This window comes from Sabethes cyaneus, chromosome 2 (assembly GCF_943734655.1).
Source record: "Sabethes cyaneus chromosome 2, idSabCyanKW18_F2, whole genome shotgun sequence".
NCBI lineage: Eukaryota > Metazoa > Arthropoda > Insecta > Diptera > Culicidae > Sabethes > Sabethes cyaneus.
Genome location: NC_071354.1, coordinates 87,128,773 through 87,150,435, shown reverse-complemented (window position 1 = coordinate 87,150,435; position 21,663 = coordinate 87,128,773). Strand labels below are relative to the sequence as shown.

Sequence of the window (21,663 nt, the reverse complement as noted above, 5' to 3'; positions counted from 1 at the left end):
GAAACAAACCGGAGCTTTTTCGCTCCGTGTATGTAAAACTGCGCCATCTGAAAGTAAAACAATATTTCTTGTGAGGTGCATACTGGTAAAGAAATCGCAAACGGAAAATCTTTTCTTCAGCATTTCTTGGCCTATCTTTTTGCCCATTTCTTTTCAGGTCGATACTAGGCTTAAACAACAAATATTGTGAATATTAACCGAATGTCCGAATTTGGTAACAAACAAATCAAACTGATATTTTGTTTGAATTAACCTAAATTTGGTTTGTTTTGACCGAAATTTTTTCTCCGTGAAGATTCCACAGTATAAACTCTGTATTGGATCTGTGTGCTTGTAAATCCCGCGAGTTTTCAACTATTCTGGCAACATTGACTTTACCTTATTCTTCGTGTTTGTGTGGGTTCATCTGACTGAACGAGTTAAGATTGTAGGCAGAAAAAAATAAATACTGCGTTTGATAATTAACGTAGGAAATTTTTATTTTACCCCGAAGTTTGCAGTAAAAATGTCCTTGTGAGTTTGCAGAGAACATTGGCAAATATATCACTATAGTCCGTTGCAGCTGGTAGACAGTGTTTCACTTTTTTCTTCGTGAAACAAATTTGTTGTTGCTGAAAAAAGTGTGTCGATATGGCAGACAAAAGGTGAGAAAAATTTTTGGTCGACATTTTTCATAAACTGCGCTTCTGGGTGTGTTTACATATGTTGCAATAAAACATAACTTTCTATTTGTACATTGCAAATTAACAGTTCATCGGGCGAGAAAACCCCACAAACAGAAGCTGCTAGCCCTACCGGAAGTATGTCTGGTTCAGGAAGCTGGTGGGGTTCGTGGCTAGATACGGCCAAGACTCGCTCCGCTTCGGTACTGGAAGCTGTGAAAAATGATCTTACAGAATTGACTACGGCTGTTAAGACGGAGGCAACGAGTGCAACGGAAGCGATTGGTCGTTCGCTTAGCCTTAGCGAACCGGATTCGGCTGTTGGAGCAATGAAGAAAAGTTTCAGTTCGTTCTTGGGTCAGGTATCGGAAGCGCTGGTTCCTTCACTGGAGGAAGAAGAGGAAGGAATTGATGTTTTGATTACCCACGAGGGAGCCGACGACTTAACTGGATTCCATCGGCATCTCGCGGAGTTGCAATCGCTGGAGACCACTTATCTGGAGGAACCGTCGGACGAACTGAGCGAAAAGTACAAACGTTGGATGGAGGTTGTGGAACAGGAACAATTCACCGAACCTCGATTGGCACGGCATCTGGCAAATAGTGCGATTCTCAACGATCAGTATTGTGCGCTTGTTCCGGGTAGAGTTGCTCACATGGACTTTTGGAAAAGGTATGTGTTACTCTTTGGAGACTGCTCTGAAAAAATTGTGTGTTCACATCCCATTTTTAAAATATTTTTTGTAATTTTTACGAGCATTTTTTATTTTTGCTTATTGCAGATATCTTTTCAAAAAAGCTTTGTTAGAGGACGCTGTAGCCAACGCAGATTTGGCCGAACGTAAAGCTAAGGCAGCCGTGGCCGGCAACGAAACTGTTGCTCCATCCAAGGTGATCGTGCAGACGGATCAACCGAAGAGAACGATCGAAGAAGGTGGGACTGAACATAACAATTAATTTTCTTTTCGTTATATCATACATGACAATAATGATTAGTTTATTAACATTTAGAAACAAATCCTACCGCTAATATACCTAAAAAAAACTTTATTATCAAACTCTAATTCTCTATTTTATCTGTGTCGTTAGAGGTTATTCCAGATGACATCGCCTGGGCCGAGGTGCCAGAATTTGATGCCTCCAATATGGAACTATCCGAGGAGGAACAGGCTCGCCTGTTGGAAGAGTACGAGCAGGAAATCAAGGAGCGTGAAAAGGCGATCGTGGCAGGCCAGATCGATCTAGATAACGAATCCTTGCTTGTTCAGCCGGACAGAGACAGGTCCCCACAGAAGAAACAGTCGTCGGCCATTCCTTCTAGCAAGATAGGCGGTAGCTCAACCACAACGAAGAAACCCCAATCACAACCACAAAGTGCTAAGAGTAGAAATAATAACCAAAAAAATCAACAGCAAAGCGGCAACGCAGGTAGGACCGTCGGTAATGCCGGGAAGCAGAAAGCGTCTAACAATTCGACACAACAAGGACAGAAGCAGAAGGGCGATTTGAAGATTGAAAAAGATCATTTCACTAAAGACGAAGTTTCTTCTTCGAATTCGGACGAAAGCTGGGAGAAGGAATTCGATCTGGAATGAATTATGAATCCTTCCTACTACTGTCATAGGCTTCGCACCGATGCAAGGTAAGCAAAAGGTGATTATTCCGCCAAACAGCTATTTTGTAATGTACTAGAAGTTCTTTTTTTCCTCTGCTAGTAATAGTGCACACTAGTGGAAACGGAAGTTCTTCGGAAACATTTTTGACCGAATCAGACTGTCGTCTGCCATCATGGCAGTCAACTAAATTTGAAAATCTAGGCTTTTTGGGCTTAAAATTCCCAAGACCGGAAACGAGGAAAGCATTTCTACAAATGAGTTTTGTAAATTTTAAAACAAGCATAATTGTCTTAAAACCAATTTAAACTGTTAATTATTAGTAGGCAAAAGTGTAATAAAAAATCGTGTTTATTTTAACTTTATACATTATATTCATATATTAACTTCAATCTTCTCCCGAGTGGGATGACAGCGGCATGCATTTATTCGTTTGTGCATGCGTGGTCCTAAACATCCGGATACTCTCTCGAGCGATTTAGACCATTTCGGAGGATTCTAAGAGATCCCGTTAGCACATTGTTCGTCAACATACACGTATTGAAAAATGTTTAGCGAGAGGTGTTACTACAGAACGACTGTATAAAAGCAAATTTGTTTTCTTATACAAACAATTGCACTAGGTTAACTTGAACTACAGAGAAAAATAGCGTGTTTGCTGTCATTATTCTAAGTAAATGAGAATTATTTTACTACTAATCCCAAGCTTTATTAGTTTTTATGTTCTCCATTTATAGAATCCGAACTCCATAGATCCGTGAACTAGCAGAAATCGTTATGCAGATCGCTGTTGACTGATTATGAAAAACGTACTGCTCGAGCCACAAATACTGATATTGATTAAGAAACCATAGCCGTTATAAGTTGGTTGAGTGATGATTGATTTATTTGTTTACTGGAATTGTTGAAGTCCTCCCTCGGGCAGTAGATTTCCTTGTTGCACTATTTCTGTGGCTGTAATAATAATTGGGCTGTTGGTTAATTTAAATCTGCTGCATAAAATATAATACTTACTTGGTAAATAGGCGTAATACTAGAGCTACTAATATCGGTTCTTGCAGTGGTCGTTACATTATTTCCTTTGTTCGAGTCGAGCATTGAATCATAACGATGCCGAATCCTGGTACGGGAACCTCCATTGCTGGGTATGCCAGAATCTACCTCTGGGTCACGATGAGGTTGGTTTTTTCTCCTTTTCGGTACCGGGTTAGCTTCTCCAGTATCGGTGAAGCTACATATTACACACAATGCCACAAACGCAAATAATATTAACTTATTCATGACAGAGTAGAATGCGCTGTAGACAGAATTTAGACTGAGCCTAAAACGTATCTAGCGAATGGTATTTATAGAGAAACCAGTACAACCTATCATTCTTGTTTACTTTATTTGCGGTGCATAAAGATGAGCAAGTAATTAGCTTTTCCATATTTTGTTGTATTCTGTTAACCCTACAGATCAAGAGTAGTTTTAGATATTTTACAAGTGTTTAGGAATTTACTGGCAGCTGAAATGACTAATATAAGTCAATTAAAATATATTACCGTTGAAAATTTGAGTTAATAACGTAACTTCGTCATCGTAAATTGTGTTTACAGAGAACACCTCTTTTGTTCGTTGTTTGCATGCCTTTTTTGACATCATATCGGCATACAACAGATGGGTACTTTATGAATTTACTGCAAAGAATTTGTTACGATTCATCAAAAATCTGCTCATTGATTTTTCTGCTAATAAATAGGCAGTTTAATCAAGAAATATAAAAGAAATTCATCTTCTCAGGCCAGTTTTAACATTAGAGTACAGTGATCTCTCATCTTTGTATTTCAGTGCCACTATCCATTTTCTAACCAGTACAACATAGATGTTAAATGGATTCTTCCCTGAAGGGATTGCCAGTGTTCAATAGTATAGAGTTACAGCCTCATTCTTGAGAATGTAAATTCGATGGATCTTAATTTGGCTAGACTTGTTTCGAAGAGTTGTTTTGCCCATTTGGTTTTGCTAGCGTCCACTTGCGTTCGAAAAACCTATATGTCAGAATATAGAATAAGACTGTCCTGTCAGTGATACGCTGCCTGTGTGACCTGCTGTCTGTGAATTCTTGGAGAGGTTATCTAGCTTGCTCTGCATATCGATTCGGATAGGGGCAACCAAGCTAGTAAGCTAATATTATCGGAACCGGTCCGGCAGAACAACGGGATGAAATCCCGTCGAAGGTTATTCGCCATGGTTTTTACCTGTCATTAGGACAGGTTCTCGTCTACATCCCCGGTGTTGTTGGCCAAGCTGCGTTGCCATGATACTTGTCTAGGTATACCTTTTCTTCCAGTCGAGTGCTTCTCTGCAAATTTTGTTCGCTCCTTTCCTCAAGATATGTCCGATCCACTTCCACCTATGTACGTTCACGAATTTTTATTGCTATCGGCTGTTGATGACGGACTTCCCAATTGGATATCCCGTCAGGCCGCCAGGCAAGAATGATTTATCGCAGAAATGATTAACAAATAGCTGCAGTTTTTACGTTGTCTCCGCTGAGACGTACCACATTTCGCAGGCCGATTTAATGCAGTATGGATTCAACGTTTGTTGTGCAAAATCTTGCACGAGTTTTAATACCGTTTCCCTTCCCTATCCTTCCCGCTGAGCAGTTTGGAGTAGTATCTCCCCGTCGGAATTTTCTCAACCACACTTGCTACTATTAAGGGGAAGTAGATGGTAAGATAGTCGCATAATCCACTAACGTGTTTGACGCGTGTTTATCAACACTTCATCTCATAGGCACAAGGCTTCAGGACGCCAGCGGGGTTGGGGGGAAAAATGTCCCGGGATGATTAGTGTGTACACTTGAATGGTAGTTAAATATCAACGAGAGCAGAAAAAACCGAAAAAAGGCAAAGTTCTAACGATTGCGCGGACTTAAAACGATCGGCTTCGAAAGAAACCAAATGATCGTAGTCACGCTTGTGGCTACAGCAAAAACTCTCATTCCAGGGTACATACTCTAGGTTAACGCGGTGAGACGACGAATGCAGCAGAGCACTCACCCTAATGAGCCGATCCCGAATCAACACCCGAGCTCGCACTAGAATCCTCACTAAAAAGCACCTCCAAAAATGGCAAGATCCGCGTTCAATCGAGAGATTGCTTCCCTAACCACCGAGAACACGTCCGCGTCGTTCGCAGGTTTAATCGAAGAAATATGGTTTCCATAAGTTCAATTATGCGACCGGATTAAAAGTGCAATTACGCGATTGGTTGAGTAACAGATTGTTGGACGGAAAACTAGGGTTATTCGCACGAGGTGCGAACGTTTGTCGATAGTACGGCTTAGAAAATCCTTCGTCCATCCTAGCAACGAGAAGCACGTGTTTTGGAAAGGTGACTGTCGCCGAATCAGTGAATACGTGTAGGAAAAACGAACTGACCCCAAGATCAGGGTAACTGATCATTCGTGTAAACCGTAGTGATCCGCTAATGATTCCGATAAGCCGTTGAGGAAGTGAAGAACCTGTAGGTCTCTGAATATTATTGAATACTTCTTTTACTATTGCTTTTTCTTTTACTTTTATTATTGCTTTTTCTTTTGTTTTTACTTATTTACTAGTAATAGTATCGTGCCCAATATAGGAAGAACAATTTACGACAGGGTAAAATAGTAATAAATATAACGCAAACAAATGACAGTTACCATAAAACAAATTGTACCAAAATCCAAAACCAGACAACACTGTAGGCTAAAAGAATTTAGACAAAGACGATCAACACTTTAAGCCCTGATGAAGATCCAAATCCGGATCGAAACGTTGGCGTAAAAAGGCAAATATAACGTTTCCTATAACTTAATGACTGAACGGCCAAAATCCCAATCATTCGATACTTATATCTTAGTCGAAAAATACTGGTCAAGGTAAGAATTTTTTCTATGGTGTACTGAGACCCCTTCCCCTTCTAAGAGGGGGAGTACAAATGAAATACAAATTTCCTCATAACTTGGTAACTAATCAAGCAAATTAAACCAAGTATGACATGTGGGGATTTGAGAAGGCAAGATTTTTTTCTAAGATGAATTATGACTTCTTCCCTGTTTAGGAGGGGGGGCTTCCATACAAATGAAATGCAAATTTCCTCATAACTCGAGAACTAATCTAGCAAATGAAACCAAATTTGGCATGTGGGGGTTTTTGGAGGCATGAATTTATTTTACGATGGTTTGAGACCCCTCACCCCAGTGGTAGGGGGCTAAGGACTGTCATACAAATAAAACAGAAATTTTTGCGTAGTGCCATGCCATTTCTGCTATGTAACAAGCGGTAAGGTGTGAAAGTAAACTAGTTAAACCTTCTAGGAGCAAAAGACAGTGAATAAACGCCGCTTACTTACGTGCCTGTTGCCATTCATGTCAAAAGAGAAGGACATTCGAATGGCACATCATATTTGCGATGAACGTGCTTTGGCTTTAATGTTATTTGTAACCAATGGCCCTTTTAAAGACCACAAGGGAGTTAAAGGAAGATTATTGAAACATGTCAAGCTACGCATAATCATATTTAATACAATAACCTGTGGGCTGACCATTCATTACCATTTTAACCTTTATGATGCACACAAGTGATTTTTAAAAGAAATCTATATCTCAATGGTTGTAGGCGTTGTACTTATGACCACCCGTCCACGTATTTTTCTCTTAACGGGAAATTAGCAGTCATTAACTTTTCGTCGGAGAACCCAATTTCGGAAGCAGTTTTTGGGCCCAAACGCGGGGTTCTGTTTGAAAAATTATAAATACTGCTCTCTTCTTGTCAATCTGAACACAGCGAATATATTTTCATGAAAAGAATTTTCGTTTCAAACAAAAAAACTGCTTTGGGAATTGGCAGAATCGATGACTGCTAATTTCACCTTAATGGCACTCACAGATTCTTATAAACATACATATGCCAGAAATGCAGTTTACATTAGTCTTTGATCAAATGATCTGATATATCCCTACGTCACCCTTTCGTACGACCCTTAGGGCTGTATACCTTGTAGTTTTTTATTTTAACGACATCAACATAGTGCTCAAACGTCCTCGGTTTGTGTTCGCTAACGACCTGAAACTGTTCTTAAAAGTTAATGATTTATCAGGCACTCTCGTTGATATTCGCTGGATGGTACAAAAATCCGCTAACAAATGCGAAGTGATTATGTGCTCGAGCTGAATCCGATAATGTTCGAATGCCGATTATCAAGCGTACCTTTACGTCGTGTAAATTGCGTCAAAGATCTTGGGGTACTGCTCGACTGCAAATTGACTTTAAAACAGCACGATTCGTTCGTTATCGACACGGCTTGTAGGAACTTGGGGTTCATTATGCGTATCGCCAAAAACTTACTGCGTACCCGTATGGAGCCCGTATTACGTATTACCAAAACGGTGTCAGCCTGGTTGCCAAGCTACGAACATGCTCTGCAGACTAATCAGCCTGGTTCCCTTACAAACACATCGGGACGTAATCAGAACTGTCATTATATCGGATGTCTTGATGTCCCGGATTGACTACCCTTGGATTCTAGAAAGACTCGACATCTTAGCTTGGCCTCGCTTAACACGAAACAATTCCTTCCTGCAAATACCGCATTGGAGAACCGCTTATAACATTCTTCACTACTATAAAGAAAAATATGTCAACTTTAAACAAATAAACACATCAGGTGAGTAAATGTCACGGAAAATTTAACGTTTGGATGATCCAAATACTTCTTCCAAATACTTCAAAGACGTTTAAGCCCAAGGCTTTGCTTTGAACGTATAGTGCTAAGCGCTTATAAACTACACCTGAAACATTCTATTAGACAATCCATGTCAGTTGATTTTTACACATACAAACAAAATAATAAACAAATAACTATGTACACATACATAGTTAATAACTTATGAACGAAAAAAATAAATAGTTCCTAGTCCTGAATCAAAATCACATAACAGAATGCAGGCACGGCCGAAAGCTAGGTTTTCCAATTTTTTGTTTGGATTTTTCCATCATTGCAAACTGTTTCAGATAAAATTTTCCTTGGACTGCTGAAAACCTAAGATTTTGTTGATTTTGTACGATAATTATTTAAAAGGCGCAATCTGATTTATTTTACTTCATTCCAGAGAATTTGTACAAATACTAACCATAGTGAATAATCATGAGTCATGACCATAGCTTGATGCACTTTTCAAAGATTTTATCCGAGTCAAAATCACGTAAATTCTAAATTGGATATGAAATTGAACTTAAAAAAAGCAAAACCTTGAGCTTAAACGACTTTCTAAGACTTGACCCTTCTTTATCGACAGACTTCGCAGCCGGCTATTAGAATACAGGACAATTACGGGGCTAGTGAAACAATCCTACTAACTCTATCTAGCAGCACCGCCCAGCGGAGATTCAAACAATCGACTGCCTTGTTAGATCAGGATTCGATCTCGAAGCTAATTGGGCGGTAGAAATTTAGGTTGAAATAGAAGTTAAAATTGAGGTTGTAATGGAAATTAAATTAGACTTGAAGGAAGACCAAAAATTCTGAAATCTGAGATTTTACAAAAATTGAATTTGAAATTATACATGTAATTGGGCTTTTCATTGCCATAAAAGTTGACACGAAATTAAACTTCATGTTATAGCAATTTAGACTTGGAAATTCGTGTGGAAAACCGCGCAAATTTCCGATAAAACGATTACGAGATAAACTCAAAAAATACGCGATAAAATAGTCGCGTAGAGCACAATGGCGTGAATTCTAAGATTCACGAAAAACTTGTGATTTATATATGATGGATAGATTGCTACTATAGCTATCTCAAAGAGGAAAGCTATATTTAAAAAAAATGTTAAAACTGTTTTTCAATATAGTGGTTTTTATCCTTTAGATAATTGTGGTTAAGATTTAAATAAGATAAATAATCTGCAATTTTATAAACTTTTTCTAGGTTGCAGGCTCCAACACCAATCAAACTGTCACTTCAAGTGGCAAAAGCCTCCTGATATCCGTCTTTTTATCCTCGTTAGTCCAGCATCCCCGCTGTCATTTCGTCTTCCTCTTACATACTCTTTCACCGGAGCCACCTGCGATCAGCCCAGTACATCACGAGAGCAATCATTTTCCACAAAAATGGCACTGTAATCGGTAGTGTTCCCGCTGTGCCAGAAAATCGCCCCCAAAAAGGACTCTGCTGCGGTTCGTTTCCACCAGTGTAAAATAGAAAATCGTTTTCCGTCTCCATCTCGGAACAGAAAGTAAGTATCGGATCGTCCGGTAGTGTACCCATAAATGGATAAAAGTACAATTTTCCAACTCGTAACCACAGCACCCATGTTCCATTGATGAAGAAGAAAATTATTCTTTTCACCCACCCCACCCCGTTTTTGCTATTCCTCTCCCACCCACAATTGTACAGAATCTCTCTCGTGCTGGAACTGAAGTGTTGGTAGGTACATCCTGCCGTTTCACTGATGCTGGGAGAGCAATTGTACTAGTGTACCTTTTGAGCGCCCCAATCTGCCATTTGGGGGAGAATCTGAAACGTGTTTTGACGTAAAAGCCCAAAGGAAAATCGATCTTACAGTGTGGCATTAGTTAAGGTGATTTTAAAGAAACGGGAGTTTAGTTAGCAAGGCGTGAATATTAAAGCAATATTTTTGTAGTAAATGTTGCAAATCTCTATTTTATCTCATATTTTGATAGTTTTTATTTTTACAAATATTAATAGAAAAATGTTACAACATTTCGAAACTTGAAGGCAAATTTAAAAAGTAGTGTCCCGCTTTTGCGATTTCTATTAGAATGCGTTGAAATGATGAAGATCTAATCGACGTTGTCAGATACAACTTGTAATTTATACAATTAACTATGAAAAAAGTACTAATTGTTTTCTAATCTTAATTACTGTCTTTCAAAGGATATCTTCACCAGGATGAGCAGTGTATGAGCCACTTACTATCAAATTAACGTAATCAGTAAAATCACTACAAGTCTTCCAAACAAACAACACAAAGTGATATATTAGCCAACTGTGCAATTGTTTAGTGACAAAAATAAACCTATTTAAGCGTAAAATCGTAAGAAATCTACACTAAGAAGTTAGTTGCGAGGCTACCTAGCTAAGATGTCTTTCCTCAACACGCTTCGTTCGACACCTCTGCCACCGGTGAAAAATGTACTGAACGTGGCCCTGCAAACCGCTCGTCAGACCATCCCGTCGAAGAATAAACAAAACGACTACGAGCAGCCCGGCGGAGAAGATATAGCACCGGGTGGGAGCATGCGGGCACCGCCACAGGTTCCGCCTCGGCCACAAAATGTTCACTTTGCTGAAGTCGATGGTAAGTACTTTCGCCTCAAATACTCTAATGAGTTGAGTAAATTGTTAATCATTCGATTTCCAAAACAGGAGACACTGGTGGGACAACCGAAATGAACCCGTTAAATCCTTTCACCAATCCGAAAGCTTACTATCAAGAGGGAATGGATCAAACGTCGGCAGGCCAGTACCAGGAGACGGGTTTCAATCAGCCGAGAGATTTTGAAAATGGTTACCAATCTGGTGCATATCCACGGTAAGCATTCGATTAGCAAAACAATTCATGAGATATTGAATGTTATTCCTTATGAGAGAGTAATACGAAGTAATACGAAAAACAGACATTGGAAGAACTGGGAAAAATATGCAAATTGTGAAAATTAATTGACTATCCATTTGGGATTTGAACCCACAACTCTCAAATTTCACCTGGACAGTCAAGAAAATACAAAATTACTTGATATACTGGTCAATTCGATACAAAAATAATAACAATGATTGAATGTTGCCTTTGTTTTTCAGGCAAGGTAGCGTCCAATCGTTTGGCTCAGACAGTACTTTTGCCGGTGGTGTCGAAGGGGAAGCGCCAGGAGGGGCTAAAATCAACGAATATCAGGCGGCATGGAATGTTACAAATGCTATTCAGGTGAGCGCAATTGCGGTAACTTTACTTTTTGACCCGCGGGGAAAGAACTACATTATGTTAGACACAAAATCTCAAAACACAGTATTTTCGCGGGATCAAATAAATATAATAGAAATTGGAAAAAGGTAACTCCTATAAGAATTAATTGTTGTTTGGCAAAGTTAAGCTTATATGTTAGCTCTCATAAAAAACTCTCGCTATAAAAAACCTATTTTTACTCAGCCTTAACTCAGCAACTATGGGGATTATAAGCAAAGCTATGGGCTTATACCGTCTTTAGACATTACCCTTCTTTATCGACAGACTTCGCAGCCGGCTGTTAGAGTACAGGAAAATTACGGGGCCAGTGCAACGATCCTACTGACTCTAACTAGCAAGCACCGCCTAGCCGAGATTCGAACATACGACGACTGGCTTGTTAGACCAGCATCGTACCTCGAAGCTAACTGAGCGGATGGGGATTATAACAGGTATTAAATTAAATCCGTTTTACGGGATGCCAGTCAAATCAGTTGCAATTATAATTTGATAGTGGCAGATAGTGACAGACTAAAAACTCCAGGATTCCGGATTGTAACGGATGACAACTAAAATTTTGGAATTTTCTTGAGGCCCCTATTCTAAACAACAAACCAGCTTAGAGAGAAATGAGAGTATAGGCACCCGCAGAATTAGTACAGCCTGAATTCGTTAATTGGGCCACGACTGCACTCCAGCTGATTCGCTAATTGGGCCGACTGACAGTTGTTAGAAAATTCTAAACTCGAAAATTCCATACAATTTTGACATTCAAGTTGTCACATAGCCCAATTAGCGAACGCCCAATTAACGAACCGCCCAATTAACGAACCACCAATTAACGAAACTTTGCTGTACTTTATAATAGCGTTTGCGTAGATCTGACAGATAATCTGTCAAATTGTATGGGAGAACTGTCAGGTTAACTCAAACACAACCGTAAAGTACCAATTCTGCGCGGGCCTTATGTACGTACCCTCTGTCGTGCTTATCAACCCGTTTCGTAGCCATTTTCGAAATTTTATTTTAACCCACGAGAAATACGTGCATTCAATGCAAACTTAGCCAACAGAATGAGAATCGTCTCCCTTTTTAAATGTTAGCAACCTTTAGCTGCTCTTCTAACTCAAAGCCGAATTGCTTCTCTTAATCACCCGTTCCCCGAACGCTCCGAAGAACCAACGATACCGACCAATTCTCTTCCGCTCATACAATTTCTCTCCCGCCAATAACATCGTTAGAGAATATTCAGTAATCGGACAAGCCATCTTTATTGATGGCAATACGTTACTGGCTTCCATCGATATTGTATGTGTGAAGTCGGGATCGGCTCCCGCCAAAGAGCGCTCGAGGCAAAACCAACTTGCGCAAGTCCTCAGTCACACTCACACACGCGCAGCTCTATAAGTGTTCGCTCAATACCGCCAACGCGAAAGCTACGACTCACGCAATTTATTCTCGCATATCATATTTGATCGGTTTCCACTCTTTCCTATCTGGAAAGGCTGCCGTCTGCCTGTGTGCGTATGTACGCTTGAGACCTGTGACTCGAAGTATATATAGCGGGCATACATATTTTGCGGATGCCAACTTTTATTAATACCTCGCTTATCTACTACACCCTCTATCTCCTTTTTTTGTCAATATTTTTTGTTTTGTTTATGCTTGCCTGGTTTTGCTTAAAATGACGTCGAAAATAGAACCATTTCGGGAGCGCGTTGTATATACTTCTACGAACTGCCACAGAAGTCTCGGCAAAAACTGTATGGTACAACATTTAAAAAGCGAATATGTTGCGGCTTCGACTGTTTACCATATCCTAGGATGCCCAATAACTATTCGCAAGCAAGGTAGTGTCAACATTATGGACACATAATGACATCGTTCTTTTTCTCGTGCCTTCAAAAACAAGCCCTGTGGTTTGGCTATTAATTAAGATGTGCCAGACGAATGTTTGAAGAAAATTTTGATCCCGTTTCTACAAAAACATCGTGCAGATGGACAATACGTGTTTTGGGCGGATAGAGCATCATCGCATTACGCCAAAAAACACAATCGTTCCTGAATACCCATTCGATCCCATTTGTACCCAAAAGCCACGACCCGACAAATCTGTTTCAGTGCGCCCAATCAAAGATCTCTTCAGGATTTTGAGTTTGAGTTATTGGCGTACAAAAATAACTGGAGCGCCACGAATTGCAAACAGTTGATTGGTAGAATCAACAGATGCATTCGCAACATGACGACCGTACAACGCTTCTGTTTGGACATCAAACGGAAGCTTCGCCGAACAGCCGATTACGGACCACAATTCAGAATAAGACTTGGAATAGGACTTAAAATTGAGCTCGAAATTAGAAATAAACTAACTTGATATTGGTCTCAAATTGGTCTTGAAATCAAACCTGGAATCATACATAAAATTGGTCTTGAAATTATACATTAAATAGCTCTTAAATCGGGATTTGAAATTAAACTTGAAATAGGACTTAAGTAATACTTAAAATTGGTATTTAATAAGATTTGAAATTAGTCTTAACATTGAATATGAAATTGAATGAAATTAGATATGAAGTTGGACTTGAAATAGAACTTAAAGTTGAGTTTGTAAGGGAAATTAAATTAAACTTGCATGTGGACCAAAAATTCTGTTTTACTTAAAATTGTACGTAATATTGGGCTTTTCATTGGCATAAAATTTGGCATGAAATTACACTTCATTTTATACCAATTTAGGCTTACATTACTTAGTTGGCCTAACGTCTTCAGCTGGTCTTCAGTTCCGCAGGCACCCAGTACTCGCAAGATCTCGCTCACTGTGCCCCTCTTCGCCTTGTTTCTACCGCATTCGATACGAAAATTATTTTTGCAGGATAGTTGTCCGGCATTCTAGCAACAGGTCCAGTCCTACGTATCCATCCGGCTTTAACCATTTTCTGAATACTGGGTTCACCGTAGAGACGCGCGCGATCGTGGTTCATTCTTCGCCTTCATACACCGTTCTATTGCACGCCGCCAAAAATGGTTCTTAGCACTCGCCGTTCGAAAACTCCTAGTGCTCCTAGGTCCTCTTCTAGCAGTGTCCACGTCTCGTGCCCGTAGAAGACAACCGTTGTGCACTTTCTACGGGGATTCAAATTGTTCGACAGCAAGTGTTTGTGGAGACCACAGTAGGCCCTACTTCCGCTGATCAGGCTTGTTATTTCCTCTGAAGAGGAAATCTCCTCTGAAATGAGGAAATTCCTCATTCATTGTGCAAAACGTGCAACTTTTTTATTCAACGCAATGAGCAGAACTGTTATCAGAAATGAGAAATAAATTCATACAAGGAGAAACAGACTAAACATAAAGAGAAAAACTGACGCGCAGAAAACTTCTCTTTGCGCTCTTTAAATGAGAAACTTTCGGTTTTGCTCTCGGTGGCTACAGTAGTATAAGCATAAAAATGAAACAGCCGATGCGCGACAGAGACTATTGGCGATGCCAGCAGTGAAAGAGATTTCGTAGGCTGCTCGCACTTACAAGAAACCTCCTGCTGAACTGTCCACGCGTGAGTGTTGACAAAAGCAAAAATTCTTCCCTTTCTTTTTTCTCATGCAAAACCCTGAACAATAGACTCAGAGGCGTCAAGGCAATCAAAAGTCGTTCAATTTTGAATCTTAGCGAAGAATTACCTTTGTTTAGGACTGTCCTGTAGGTGCGCGTTAAAAAGCAAGTGCATGGAAATTCCAACGTTGCCATATCTAAATAACAGTTTTCGCACTGTTGCCGTTGTGACATACCTAACCATATAGATGCAGTTGCGTCCACGGGCAGCCAAACTCATCTGAATATACTAAATGTAAGAATCATGATTCAACTGCATTAATGGATTAATATTTTTCAGATGGTAATGACCGCTATTTACAATCGTCGTTTTTTTCTCAACGCACTTCCCATGTTGATACTATCTGTAGTTGTCACACGTCAGCGCATCGCAACGTATTCAAAGTGTATTAACATTCTGTTGGTCCTCAATGAGTAGCACAATGATAAGTTGCCATGAAAAGTCTAGCCAGCTTACCCGGAAAGACGTTTTCGTACAAAATTTTCCATAGCTCTTGTCGGTTTACACTATCAAAGGCGGCTTTGAAATCAATGAACAGGTGATGCGTGGGGACTCCGAATTCACGGATGAAGATTTGGTCTGTTGTAGACCGACCTTTCTTGTAGATAGGGCAAATAACCCCGTCTTTCCGCTCCTCCGGTAGACGTTCCGTATCCCAAGTCTTGATAATCAGTTGATGCAAACAGCCGGCCAACTTATCCGGGCTCATTTTAATGAGTTCTGCTCCAATGCCATCCTTTTCCTTGCTTTGTTGCTCTCCAGCCGATGGATGGCTTCTTTAACTGCCCTTATCGATGGGGGTGGAAAATCTTCGTTACTTGCATGTGAATTGTTTTCATATAATTTACAGTATGTATATCGCCTCCAAAACAGTACGCATATGCTGGGTTCGTGCATCGAATGCGATTTTTCTAGATATATATCGGTACATATATCATATTTGTTACTTTGATATACGTACGAAAATGTTTGCTGGGAAGATGTGAGACTATCTAATATAAGGGTGCAACGGTAGTTTGATTGCAAACACACTTGGGTATCAACCGAGAGAGTGTGGGCTTGAGTCCCACCTGCCATTTAATGACCCAATATATTTTTGACGGAACAGACGAAGATGAAAAACTAGAAGGAAAGGGGATAAAAAAAAGTTGGGATAAGACGAAAACTGGTAATGAAAAAAAGGAAAAGTAAAGAGAAAAGACGCAAAACGGGAAAGAAAATAAGCGAAAAACAAGACGAAAAATAAAAAGAAACCCAGGACTGGAACTGGAACTAATAAAGAAAGGAACAAGAAACGACGAAAAACGAGGATAAGAAGTGAGAACAAAAACAGAGAAAACCAAGAAAAGAAGAAAATACGGAGGTAAAGTGGAAAAACGGGACTGGAAAATGGAAAAAGGAGAACAGACAAGAAGTGAAATCTGTGAGATTACTCCAAAATTAAGTCCAATTTCCAGTTCAATTTCAAGATTTTAAGTACCACTTAGTCACCTAGTCCCACCTAGTATTAGTCGAAACAGAATCGAAGGGAAAACACGAGACGTAAAAAGAGAAGAAAAAGTTGAAAAAAGAAAACCAAAAAAAATAGGAATTGATATCATTTCAAAAAAGGAGACTGGATAGAAAAAGAGGGAAAGCGGAAGAAAAAAAAAAGAATAAACAAGAAAATATAATGGACCCTTTGGGTTAAAACCACTCAAAAAAAAAAACGGAAAATATAAATACACTCAAGTCGCTTTTACGCAAAGGATACGTTCCGCGTAAATCAAAACCGCGTAAATTTCGAAATTCGCGCAAAAAAAACTGCGTAAATTCCGAAAATCGCGTAAAAAACCACGTAAATTCCGAAATTCGCGTAAAAAAATGGATAAATTCCGAAATTCGCGTAATAACACCGCGTAAATTCCGAAATTTACGTAAAAAACCGCGTAAATTCCAAAATTTGCGTAAGAAAAACCGAAATTTCGCGTAAAAAAAACTTTATGGATTTCAACACTATACGAAAAATAGACGTTTTGAGCACATCCGCAAAAATTCCGAAAATCGCACAAAAAAATGCGTAAATTCCGAAATTCGCGTAAATTCCGAAAATCGCGTAAAAAAACCGCGTACATTCTGAAATTTGCGTAAAAAAGCGCGTAAATTCCGAAATTCGCGTAAAAAAACGCGTAAATTCCGAAATTCGCGTAAAAAACGCGTAAATTCAGAAATTTGCGTAAAAAGCGCGTAAATTCCGAAAATCTCGTTAAAAAACCGCGTACATTCCGAAATTCGCGTAAAAAACCGCGTAAATTCCGAAATTTGCGTTAAAAAAGCGCGTGAATTCCGAAATTCGCGTAAATTTCGAAATTTGCGTAAAAAAACCGCGTAAATTCCAAAATTCGCGTAAAAAAAACAAAATTTCGCGTAAATAAAACTTTGTGGATTTCAACACTTCACGAAAAAATAGACGTTTTGAGCACATCCGCGAAAATTCCGAAAATCGCATAAATCGCGCTTGCACCAATGAGATCACTTCCTTTAGTATTATGGACTTCCGCCTGCTCGCCATTCAGATGTTCATCCTAATGCTGTTTCCATCTTTCGATCGCCGCACGGTCGTCAGTCAATATACCTCCATCTTTATCTCTACACGGTGAGTTATCGGTTAGCTTCAGTCGCGAGCGTTGCCGAGACTCCCTGAAAAAGCCTCAGTGTCAGCCAAGCCTGCACGCTTATCCTGTGTTCTCGCGGGAAAGCCGGGAAATGCCTAAATAGCCGAGGGAAAACTACAATGATTTAGCGTTTCACAAATTTTATTCTCACTTTATCTTCTACTACTCACTTCCTTAAACTATCTAGCCTGGTCTTTTTTCTGCTACGGGGCCCCTTTTTTCACCACACACACAGCTTCCACCACCTTTCATCTTCACCAATCGCTGCCGCATCTGATCGCGATCGCCGTATTCGGATGCACGTCTATATTCTCAACCAGGGGCCTTTGCCGCTCCTCCCGGGCTAGATGACAGGTCTGGATGCTCGGCCTTAGCCGATCTTTCCGCACAGGATTAGAAGTGACTGCGATGTTATTCGGGCTTTGCCGATCCACCAAAGGGTTTTTGGTTCCGCGGAAGATAGTTGGATTCAACCAAACACTGTGATGTCATTTTTCCTTTGCCGATCCAAAGGGGTTTGCCTCCACGGAGAATATTATATGAGTTAAACCAACACTGCGGGGTTCTAGCTTCTAGGGGATTGACAAAAGCATCGAAAGCTGACTGACTAAGGCGTCAAATAATGAAACGGCGTAGAGCAGGGTATTATCTGTTACCACAGAGTTCCGAGTGCACTATCTCCAAATAATAGGACTTCTTTGCTTTGCAGGATATAGCTGCTACTTATATCAATTGTTCAACTCGAGTATCTCTTAGAAAAGGATTTCACTTTTGAAGGTCGCTTATAAAATCTACACAGGTTAATGCCCTAATCCAACGACCAAGGCCCTCGCCAAGTACATAAGCTTACCATCTGACTTCGTCATATTTGCTTTGCGCACTTTCTGTCATCCAGACGGCCCCAATTTCGCCCGTTTCCTCCTGGTGATGGGATTTATTGTTATGATGGGTGGCGGGCTGCGTACGTAGGGTGAGTTTGCCAATTGCTAGCTTCTTATTGGGTAGTACACAGAGAAAAACTATCGACAATGACAAACACTCTGGAGCATGACTGCTACAGCAAACTCGTGTACTCTATCTCGGTTCTGCACGTCAGACATACTCTGTGTTAAACCATTTCCTGGAAGTGGTTGTAGTCTCCTCCTGTAGCGGGGGTAGCTTGTTCTGTAACAAGAACTTGTCATCGTTAATTTTATTTACTTGTCGCCAATTCGTTGACCGTCTCGGCACTCTCAAGTCGACTTTAAAGGCGATATTCCACAAAATTCTTAGTAACAGGTTTATTCGTTCGCTTCTGAAAGACTACTAATAATTTTAGAGTGAATGTCACTCTTAAATGGCATGATGATATCTCGGGTAAATTTCCAAATAGACGTATGTGACAATGAGAGATTCTCTTCGTGTCTCCTCTCTTCCGCTTTTTACGGCGATACTAATGCATTTTATTACATCAGCTTTGCATGAATCGGTTGCCGGAGTCACTAGCTAGCTAAATATTTTGAAAATTTTCTTTTCAATGCATTAGTATCGCCGTGAAACGCGGAAAAGAGGAGACGCGAAGAGAATCTCTCAATGTCACACAGGTCTATTTGAATAATTACCCGAGATATATACTTCTACTCCACGCTATGCCTACTATATCTCCTACAACTTGGTCGAGCTATCTAGCACGTTAGGCCCTTCCTGGTTCCGACCGGTGTGACTATTCCGACACCACCGACACCCAACGTCCTGATTATAATTTTGAATATTGTCAGCTTTGGGCGAAGGCATATGCTTCTTGATCGAGGTATCTTCCGGAAGGAAAAGTAGCTACGACTTCCAGCTTGAATGCATCATTAAATCTCTTTACTCGTATTATTATCAGCGGTGACCAGAGATCTCGCATAAATGGACCTTTCAACCACTTCCAGTTTATTATCGTTAATACCGTGCACCCCCGCTGGAATGACCTTCCTTAATCTGAACATTTTTAATCTGAACCCCGTTGGTATGAATGCGTTCACATTCAAAACTGATCAAGCATCATACACAATTGACGGTTAAAAAAACTTAAAAAAAAACTCTTGCGAGTAAAGTAATCCGTACCCGACGGATTCCAGAGACATAGCAACGGGTAGATATTTCCAGAGACGTAGCCCTATGCGATTTTTAAACAATGTACGTCCATCCCTGTAAACTCGAAACCATCACAAACATATAGTATTTTAAATACATTACAGTTTACAGCTTGCACATTGTCCCAGTACAGGTAAAGCTTCATATATTTCACAATTAATACATATTTCCACTCAATATCTTCAATACTGTTTTACCCTAACTAATAACTTGCGTCAATTTCTCTGCAGGGCATGTTCATCGTATCGCTTCCTTTCGCGGTACTGCGCGGTGGCTACTGGGCCATTATTGCTATGGTCGGCATAGCGCACATCTGCTGCTACACGGGCAAGATTCTGGTTCAATGTCTCTACGAGCCGGATCCACAGACCGGGGAGCCGACACGTGTTCGCGACAGCTACGTAGCAATCGCTAAGGTATGTTTCGGCAAAAAAGTCGGAGCACGAGTGGTGAGTATAGCGCAGATCATCGAACTGCTGATGACCTGTATTCTGTACGTGGTGGTTTGCGGTGATCTGATGGCTGGATCATTCCCGGACGGAGCCCTCGATAGCCGATCCTGGATGATGTTTTGCGGTATTTTCCTGTTACCATTGGCATTCCTTAAATCGCTTCACCATGTCTCGTTGCTGTCCTTCTGGTGCACAATGTCGCATTTGTTGATCAATGCGATCATTGTTGGCTACTGCTTGCTGGAGATCGGCGATTGGGGCTGGAGTAAGGTCAAGTGGCGAATGGATTTTGAGAACTTTCCAATCTCGCTTGGTGTTATTGTCTTCTCCTACACGTCGCAGATCTTTTTACCGACACTAGAAGGAAACATGGAGGACCGTTCTAAATTTAACTGGATGCTTGACTGGTCACATATTGCAGCCGCTGCTTTCAAAGCTCTCTTTGGCTATATCTGTTTCCTAACATTTCAAAATGACACCCAACAGGTTATTACGAATAATTTGCACTCCCCTGCCTTCAAGGGTTTGGTGAATTTCTGTTTGGTAATCAAAGCGGTCCTAAGCTATCCGCTGCCGTATTTTGCAGCATGTGAATTATTGGAGCGTGCATTCTTCCGTGGAAAACCTAAAACTATTTTCCCCGTCGTTTGGGAGCTGGACGGCGATTTGAAAGTTTGGGGATTAGCCTGGCGACTGGCTGTTATCATTGGAACCATCATGATGGCTTGCTTTATTCCGCACTTTTCGATTTTAATGGGCTTTATCGGAAGCTTTACCGGTACGATGTTGAGCTTCATCTGGCCATGCTACTTCCATCTCAAACTCAAAGGCCATTTGCTAGATCAGAGGGAGCGAGCCTACAACTACTTTATCATTTTTCTGGGCGTTCTGTTCGGTGTCGTCGGAATCTACGACTCCGGCAGTGCCCTGATCAAAGCTTTCGAGATCGGTCTTCCATTCTAAGTGGCTTCTAGCAGAAGTACACTGCAGAAATAAATATGTTGTTAACTGCCCTCTGTTTCTCGCGCATGCTTTTATTTAATAACGCAAATTTAAAGTTATGTATAGTTGTTAATTCTAAAAACAGTGAATATACCGCAAACAACTTACGGATTAGGATTCCAGTAGCAAACACCCATCGTCTTAGCGCAAAACGATCTATTGTTTCAGTTAAATATTTACTATCGTATGGAATTTTATTAGAAGTATTTACCAGTAAGACATATCCAAACACAATTGTATATTACATTAAGAAATTTAGAAATTACGTACGAAACATAATTAATAAGGAAAAAAAATCTTCAATTCTTAGATTGAGGCCAGAAAAATATTGTCTTCCAAAGTATAGCAGTGGAAAAGCGTAAGCAAAATAGAATCAGTTAATCCAACTGTCTTCCAATGTTTGTCAAGGAGATCTTTCCAATCAAACAAATTATATCTATTCGAATGAAACGAATGCTTTTAGCTAGTAATGGATGGTTTGAACAGAATATAAGGAACAAAAATGCAATAAATTAAACATCGTTACTATAGAGAATGCAAGACACAAAATCACTTATGC

The 21,663-nt window shown here is 40.1% G+C and overlaps 2 protein-coding genes across 4 annotated transcripts; both read left to right on the top strand.

Annotated features, from left to right (window-relative positions):
• The first annotated feature begins 416 nt into the window (after positions 1-416).
• LOC128734427 (BSD domain-containing protein 1-like) lies at positions 417-2,855 on the top strand. 3 transcript variants are annotated; one of them, XR_008411978.1, is made up of 5 exons: positions 417-644; positions 751-1,335; positions 1,445-1,596; positions 1,752-2,315; positions 2,378-2,855. XR_008411978.1 is itself a non-coding variant. In XM_053828627.1 (5 exons), the coding sequence occupies exons 1-4, from the start codon at positions 631-633 to the stop codon at positions 2,255-2,257; spliced, it is 1,257 nt and encodes a 418-aa protein (XP_053684602.1). In that variant the 5' UTR covers positions 417-630; the 3' UTR covers positions 2,258-2,304; positions 2,378-2,855. The 3 variants fall into 3 exon arrangements, 2 of the variants coding, with proteins under 2 accessions (XP_053684602.1, XP_053684601.1); XM_053828627.1 differs by having other exon boundaries at positions 1,752-2,304; XM_053828626.1 differs by having other exon boundaries at positions 1,752-2,855.
• A 7,557-nt stretch (positions 2,856-10,412) lies between these two features.
• Positions 10,413-21,065, top strand: LOC128737929 (vesicular inhibitory amino acid transporter). The gene is made up of 4 exons (XM_053832705.1): positions 10,413-10,629; positions 10,698-10,863; positions 11,130-11,253; positions 19,881-21,065. Exons 1-4 carry the CDS (start codon positions 10,413-10,415, stop codon positions 21,063-21,065), a joined length of 1,692 nt encoding a protein of 563 aa, XP_053688680.1.
• Positions 21,066-21,663: the final 598 nt, after the last annotated feature.